Genomic DNA, 7,967 nt, shown 5'->3' with positions numbered 1-7,967 from the left:
GGAGCCATCTAGCATTTTGTGCTCTTGAATCATAGATGCAAGCATGTCCTTTGCCCCATATAAGGACTGGGTCTGGACCCTGCCATTTATTGGACAAAGGGTCTCTCCAATAGCTTGTGCATAGTTATTAGCAGTAGAAGGATGCCAGAGGCGATCTGCAGCAGACTTGCCTGCATTGTCGATGTAAGAAAATTTAAGACAAATAATGCATGATTTAAAAGTGTCTTGGACTTACCAGACTGAGGATATAGAACACCCCCACCCCCAGACTGTAATTTGAAAAGCACGTTTTTAAGGGTTTGATGAGTCCTTTCTACAATACCTTGGCCTTGGGGATTATAGGGAATGCCAGTAATATGTTTAATGCCCATTTGAGCACAAAACTGTTTAAAGCTGGCACTAGCATATGCTGGGCCATTGTCTGTCTTGAGGATCTTAGGCTGTGGCACAGCCGCCAAGCAGGAGAGAACATAGCCTCTCCCATTTGTAAAGATGCACAGATAAAACCACTAAAGGTATCAACAGAGACATGAATATATTTTTAACTTTCCAAAGGGGGTGTAGTGGGTAACATCCATTTGCCACAGTTCACCAGGAATTAGACTGCGGGGGTTAACTCCCACATGTGGCTCAGGTAAAAGGGTCAGGCATCCGTTACACTGCTGGACAATTTGTTGAGCCTGTTCACAGATGATGGAAAATTTAAGCCTCAGGGTATGGGCATTAAGGTGATGTAAATCATGGGCCTGTTGAGCAGCAGCAAGAGGGGTAATAGACAAAGCCGAAGCTATTACCTGGGTCGCCTGATCAACTCTATCGTTGCCTTCAGACAAAGGTCCAGGCAGGCCAGAATGAGCACGAATATGACCAATAAAAAAGGGAAGATTTTGAGCAAGAATAAGGCTCTGAAGTTTAGCAAACATTGGAGATGCATTGGTAGAAGGGCGAATATAAGGAACAGTTTCTAAAAGGGGGACAGAGGCAGCCACATATTTCTGACAAAGGGTAGGACTGTTGGCCATGCCTTGAGGAAGGACCCTCCGTTGGAAGGGAGGAGAAGGTCCTATACAATTAACCACTGGGAGGGTAAATGCAAAGCGTTTACAATCTTCAGGATGGAGAGGAATGGAAAAGAAACAATCTTTTAAATCAATCACTAATTTTGCATATCCCCTGGGAATAGCCACTGGAGAGGAGATCCCAGGTTGTAGGGCCCCCCTAGGGACCATGGTCTTATTAACTGCTCTAAGATCTTGTAACAACCTCCATTTACCATTTCGTTTTCTTATAACAAAGATAGGAGTGTTCCAAGGCGAAGTGGAAGATTCAATGTGTCCAGCTGCCAACTGTTCCTGCACTAACTCTATGGCTGCTGACAATTTTTCTGCAGGGAGGGACCACTGGTCAAGCCAGACAGGGGTATCATCTTTCCATGTAATCTTATCTGCCTGGCGTGCAGGGAGAGCAATGGTCCTTATGAAAAATGGGAGTTGTAACCTAAGCCTGCACGATCCATCTTGGGGGTGGCCTCTATTGGTGTAGGCCTCCCTTGGCTGTTTTTTCCCAGTCCCTGTCCAGGGAGATAACGCTGGGTGAGCATTTGTTGAGTAATGACTTCATTAGGACTGCACATAATGACCCTCATTTGAGAGAGAATGTCTCTCCCCCATAAATTAACAGGCAGATCAGGGACAACATAAGGTTGAATAGAGCCAGAGTTTCCCTCACCATCTTCCCAAGTCAATAACTGTGAACTCTGGAGAGTATTTTTTGATTGTCCAATTCCCTGTAAATGAGTTAAAGAGGCCTTTAACAGCCAGGCAGCGGGCTAGGCACTTTGTGAGATTACAGTGGAATCAGCACCTGAGTCTAAGAGGCCCTCAAAGCTCTTGCCGTTTATCTTAAGGCAGAGTGTAGGGTGGTCTTTGGTAATTGCTTGGACCCAGTAAAGGTCTGATGACCCTGGCTGCGAGGAGCCACGACGTGTGCCCATTGCTGGATAGGAAGTGTCTAAAGGATAGGAAGTGTCTAAAGGTAAGAGGCAGGGCTTGTGCTAGACGTTGCCCTTTGAATATAGATATTAGATCTTGAGAGGCACTAACTAAAATTTTAATTTCTCCAGTGTAGTCATTATCTACTAATGAGGGATGGACAGTAAGTCCTTTTAAAGTAGCGGAAGCACGCCCTAATATTACAAAATAAGTATTGGGTGGAGGAGGCCTATAGACCCCCGTGGGAAGGATGTGAACGCCATCCTCGGGTGTTAAAACTGAGTCCAAAACCAAGTCCAATCCTGCGCTACTTGTAGTGGCTCGGGAGAGACCAGTGGCTGGTTTGTCTGCCGGCTGTTCCCTGTGGCCGGAAGAAATGGGATGGTTTTGGGAGATGTCCCCCATATCTGTTTCCCTGAAAGGGAGGCAGGAGATTCCCAGAAGCATCTGTTGGGGATCGGCAGGTGCTTGCCCAATGTTTGCCTTTTTTGCAGCGTGGACAAAGAAAATTGGGCCGTGTAGGCCGAGAAGAATGGTCAGTAGGTGGTGCTGGAGCACCGTTAAGGGAAAGCGCAGTGGGACACTGTCGTGCGAAGTGTCCAGGCTGACCACATTTAAAACAGCTTTTCTGCCGGCTGGCTTGCTGAAGAGCCGCGCCTATTGCCATAAGAGGCTGAAGAGCTGCACCCATTGCAAGATTGACTGTCTGGGACATTTTGTGAGTGAACATATCTACATCACGGCAAAGATGAATCATCTCATTAAGATCCTTGTCTCTAATCTTACCACGCAAGACAGCTTTGCATGCCGAATTAGCATTTTCATAAGCCAATTGTTTAACAAGTTTATTGTCTGCATCTTCCTGACCCAGAGTCCTCTCTGCAGTCTCAAGCAAACGACTCACAAAATCACTATAGTCTTCCTGGGCCCCTTGAATGACTTTGGTTAGAGGCGTAATAACTGAACCTTTCATAGGAATAGCGCGCCAAGCTCCCAGGGCTGCGTTAGCAGTCTGAGCCAAAAGACCCACAGAGAAGTGTTTTTGCCTGGCTTCTGCCCCGTATTTACCTTGACCGGAAAGCTTTTCAAAGGTCCAGCCAGCAGATGGCGCCCGAGGATTTTTCTGATTAGCCACTGCAATTGTCTGGCACCGATCGAGGAAATCGGCTTTCCATGAGAGAAATTGCCCGCGGGTTAACACAGTTTGGATTACTTTGATCCACTCACTAGGGAGCATATGTTCGCCTCCCGGAAGAGCTTCTAGGAGCGAAAGCGTGTAGGGGGCAGACGGGCCATAAGTTCTAACCGCAGAGTTAAGCTCTTTTAAGAGCTTAAAACGTAGTCTGCGGAATTCTGTTTGTTGGACAGGAGCAGAAATTTGTTCCTCTGGCTCACATTCTACTTCGTTTTCACTCTCATAATCTTCTCCGCCCTCACTGTTAGTGTCCGAGGAGAGGTCGGCCTGGGGCGTTTCTAAAGGCCCAATTTCTGCAGAAGCAGACTCGGCCCGGGTGACTTGGGGCTGCTTCTCCGCCGTAGAAGTGGGCGGGTCGTAGCTAGCAGCTCTCGGGGAGCTAGGGGAAGCCAATGTTTTAGTTTTTATGGCTTTCTTTTTTACGCCACCCGAGGCTGCGGCTGGGGGAGGAGCAAGGATAGTCTCTTTTAAAGAATTTTGGAGTGAAGCGAGCTCTGTGGAAAGGCGGGCGTACTGTTGCTGGAGCTCTAAAACTTCTTGTAATCCTGCTACCTGAGATGCGAGCTTGTCTTTAGCATCAATGAGAGTAGGGACCGGCAGCGCCTGGGGCCTCGGCTCGGGAGCGCAGATTGGTGGCAGGTAGGGCGAGGCATTGCCGGGAGGAGCTGAAGCGCCCGGCAGTCGCTCGGGCTTACGGGGACGGACTACCTCTTCCTCTAAAGTGTCTGTGTCCCCAGAAATTAAAGGGCCTTCAGCCAAAGATTTTTTAAAGACTAGATTGATGAGTGGCGGGTCAGCAGGCAATGCGCTTACCGGGATATGGGGGTAGAGAGCAGTCTGCAGGACTTCGGGCCTGTCTGCAGCTATTGGAGGCTTTTTAGTAGGGAGGGAGCTCTCTGAAGCTTCCCGAGACAGGGGACAGAGGCAATATTCTGCCACTGATAAAAGCTGCTGTCTCTCTGGATCATCAACTGCACTTTCTACTAAATCACGGATTAGACTCCAATAAGTAAATATATTTGCAGGAATAGCATCGGGGTCCTGCTTTGCCAAAATTTCACTTAATTCTCTACCTACTCTTCTCCATTTCTTACAATGTATCTCTGCTCCATCTATAATAAACCATGGACCTGCCTGGTCTATGAAAATAAAAAAGTTTATCAAATCTTTCTTTTTAACTCTAACTCCTCTTTCCCTGAGAGCCATCTTTAAGCCTTTTATAAAGGCTGCCTCTTTAGAAAGCGTAGTTCCCATTTCTCAATGGAGATGAATCACTTACCAAGGATGTCTCTCTCCCGTGAGCGGCTGAAGCGGTCCTTCACTTCTTTTTTCTTGGGGTCACGACGAACTTCTCTGGGGGAGTCAAACTCCTTAATCTCCACCTAAGGCAAACCGATCGAACCTCAGGCACCACTTGTCCCGCCCAGCAGGACCCAGTTATTCATGGGTGCGAGGGGGACCACAAACCTGAAGAGAAATGAGAGGAAAGGAAGGAGAAGCAGAGAAACAGAAGGGTTCCTATCAAGGTCTCTGTTTATTAGGCTGAAACGCCAGGTTTTAAGCATACAGCGAGAGGAATAGGGAGGGGTTGAGGGGGGATCAACTAAGAACAAAGAAGTGGGCGTCTGGGGATGTGAAGGCCGAATTCAAACTGCAGGCTGGAGGCACTCCTAGTCTTATCTCCGGAATGTAGATTCCTCCTTAACAGCCTTGGGTGTCAGGCTGGGCTCAGCTTGTAACTCATGTCCTTTGAAGTCTTGGGAGTCAGGAAGAGATAAGGAAGAGGGGATTATAATTCAGATTTTTACAGCCTCAGGTGCCAGGAAGGAAATAGGGAGGAGGGAGTGAAGACCAGCTCCTTAGCACAAGGACATTTGGCTTGTTAGGGTGGAAAACTTTGAAAGACCTACTTTCTTATGGTATGACATCTATGTCCTCATACAGATACAAAACAAAACAAAACAAAACAGGACCCCTGCTAGTCATCCTACACACAAGTCTCTCACTAACATGTAACCAAACTAGAAGTTTTATAGTACACACTAAAAATCAAGCTTGCCCTGTAAGATTTGAGTACATAATAAGGTCAAAAATAAGCAGGGTAGGAAATAAAGAGATGAACCCACATACAAATGTGTTCACCAAAACACAAAGCAGAGCAGCAGAAAGATGAGACCAGCTGCGGGGTCAGAGTGTGCCCTCTTGATTACTCAGCCAAAAAGGAAGGGCAGGAGTGATGTCCTGGGCAGGAAGGTTATAAAATGAGCTCTGCATTCATACAGAGTGCCACCCATTCTCAGCTGAGGACCAGCTTTGCAAAGTTGTAAACTACTCCATGTCACCTTTGCTGCTCTGAGCCCCCAGGGCTCTCTTATGAAGGAAGGGTCCTTGTTCCTCAGACAGGCTTCTCAGCTAAGCTCACCAAGGGCCAGGAAAAGCTGATGCTCTCAAAAAACTCACATCAACTTCTCTGCTTTACCCTATAGAGGTCTAAATAGATGATGCTGGCTGAGGGGAAAGATGAGAAATTCTGCCAGGCAAAGTCATTCTGCTGCAGGGTGGGTCCCTATACCTCCCTGCAACCCTGGTCATCTTGCTGTGAGCATATCTTGACTGTCCACCAAGGTTGGGCCCTGGCGCTCTAACAATCAAAGCTAAATGACTCTTCCTCCACAGCAAAGTTACACAGACTAGTAATAACAAAACCCAGAGAAGAGACACTTAGTAGGGGTGGCCACATTGAAAGGGGAACAGAGAGGGCCACTCCCTGGGGTCCTGACTTGATATTCAGATTTAAATGGAGAGGAGGTGTCCATAGCTAAGCAGTCCTGGTCAAAGGCTCTCCTAAGGTGGAATCTTCCCTGGGAATGAATCCCCTCCTTTCCTTTACCTGCCCATGGGTCCATACAACTCACTGGAATAAGGTAGAAGAACCTGGGAATTCAGACCCTGCCCTCTAGATTTAGATCTGTGATGTGACTGTGTAACTCTGGCTGACCTGTAACTCTCTATAAAGACCCAGCTAGCTTAGAACTCAGAGAGATCTGTCTGCCTCTGGCTCATAGCTGCTGGGATGAAAGACATTCATGTCCACGCTCAACTAAAGTTTGTTGAAAAACACTACACTTACACAGGATGATATTTTCTAAGAAAGGAAAGTCATGTTGGGAAGAAAGGATGGGGTAGTTCCCTCAAATCACACTTGTGGATACCAAGGTCTAGCATAGCTCAGGAGAAGAAGATGACCAAGTGACCTGTGAGTCACAGGTTTCAGGTCAGAGGAGGAAGCCACCAATGTTACAGACTGATGAGAGTGAGTGCTGAGTTGGGCAAATGGAGCCTGAAACCCAGGAGGCAGGCACACAAACAGCAGGAAGTGCTAGTGATGGGATGGGAGCAAGGCTTGCCCATGTCTCTCTACAGCTCAAAAGAAGGGGACTGGGCATCTTCCAATGGACACTTGTTAATGTTTACAAGTTAATGGGAACATTTGTGGGAAGATGAGGTAGTCTGGGTGAGAAAGGAATAGGGAAACAAGTAATATATAGGACAAGACAACACCATGCACAAGAGAATCCTAAGCTATGACACATCCAGGATCCAGGAAGAGAGCATGGTCAGCCTCACACCTGACTTGGGCAGAGATATAAAGACCCCAGGGTCAGAAGGCTCCACACCTGCACACCTTCCTCTCCACCTGCTCCTCTGACCTACTCCACCCTCAATCAAACACAGAAACCATGACCTGCTGTGGTTGTTCAGGAGGCTGTGGCTCCAGCAGTGGGGGCTGTGGCTCTGGCTGTGGAGGCTGTGGCTCCAGCTGTTGCAAGCCTGTGTGCTTTTGTGTTCCTGTCTGTTCCTGCTCCAGCTGTGGAGGCTGTGGCTCCAGCTGTGGTGACTGTGGCAGCTGTGGGGGCTGTGGCTCCAGCTGTGGGGGCTGTGGCTCCAGCTGCTGCAAGCCTGTGTGCTGCTGTGTTCCTGTCTGTTCCTGCTCCAGCTGTGGAGGCTGCAAACCCTGCTGCTGCCAGTCCAGCTGCTGCAAACCCTGCTGCACTTCAGGCTGTGGGTCTTCCTGCTGTCAGTCCAGCTGCTGCAAGCCCTGCTGCTGCCAGTCCAGCTGCTGCAAGCCCTGTTGCTCTTCAGGCTGTGGGTCTTCCTGCTGTCAGTCCAGCTGCTGTAAGCCCTGCTGCTGTCAGTCCAGCTGCTGTAAGCCCTGCTGCTGTCAGTCCAGCTGCTGCAAGCCCTGCTGCTGTCAGTCTAGCTGCTGCAAGCCCTGTTGCTCTTCAGGCTCTGGGTCTTCCTGCTGTCAGTCTAGCTGCTGCAAGCCCTGCTGCTGTCAGTCTAGCTGCTGCAAGCCCTGCTGCTGTCAGTCCAGCTGCTGCAAGCNCCCTGTTGCTCTTCAGGCTGTGGGTCTTCCTGCTGTCAGTCCAGCTGCTGCAAGCCCTGCTGCTGTCAGTCTAGCTGCTGCAAGCCCTGCTGCTGTCAGTCCAGCTGCTGCAAACCCTGCTGTTCATCAGGCTGTGGGTCTTCCTGCTGTCAGGACAACTGCTGAAGCTGGCTGCAATGTCTGCATGTGTTGCCTAGGCAAAATCTAAAATTCTCAACTTGACCCTGCCCCTCTGAACTGCCTTCCTCAGCTGTGGCCTCCAGTTTATCACCAGGTTCCTGATTATCCTGCATGTTCCCTTAGCACTCCTNCTTCCCACAGCTTCAACTCAGAATTGGATTTTAGTGCCATGAAGAGGCCATCTGCTCATCTACTGTGAGCTAACAAATTCTCC

The 7,967-nt window shown here is 48.8% G+C and overlaps 1 protein-coding gene across 1 annotated transcript; it reads left to right on the top strand.

The window, feature by feature from the left end:
• Positions 1-6,926: 6,926 nt before the first annotated feature.
• LOC110298095 (keratin-associated protein 5-1-like) lies at positions 6,927-7,738 on the top strand. Its single transcript, XM_021167104.1, has 2 exons — positions 6,927-7,551; positions 7,590-7,738. The coding sequence occupies exons 1-2, from the start codon at positions 6,927-6,929 to the stop codon at positions 7,736-7,738; spliced, it is 774 nt and encodes a 257-aa protein (XP_021022763.1).
• Positions 7,739-7,967: the final 229 nt, after the last annotated feature.

Source organism: Mus caroli, chromosome 7 (genome assembly GCF_900094665.2).
Source record: "Mus caroli chromosome 7, CAROLI_EIJ_v1.1, whole genome shotgun sequence".
Classification (NCBI taxonomy): Eukaryota; Metazoa; Chordata; class Mammalia; order Rodentia; family Muridae; genus Mus; species Mus caroli.
The sequence above is the reverse complement of the archived record's forward strand: the minus strand, read 5'-3'. Positions and strand labels throughout refer to the sequence as shown.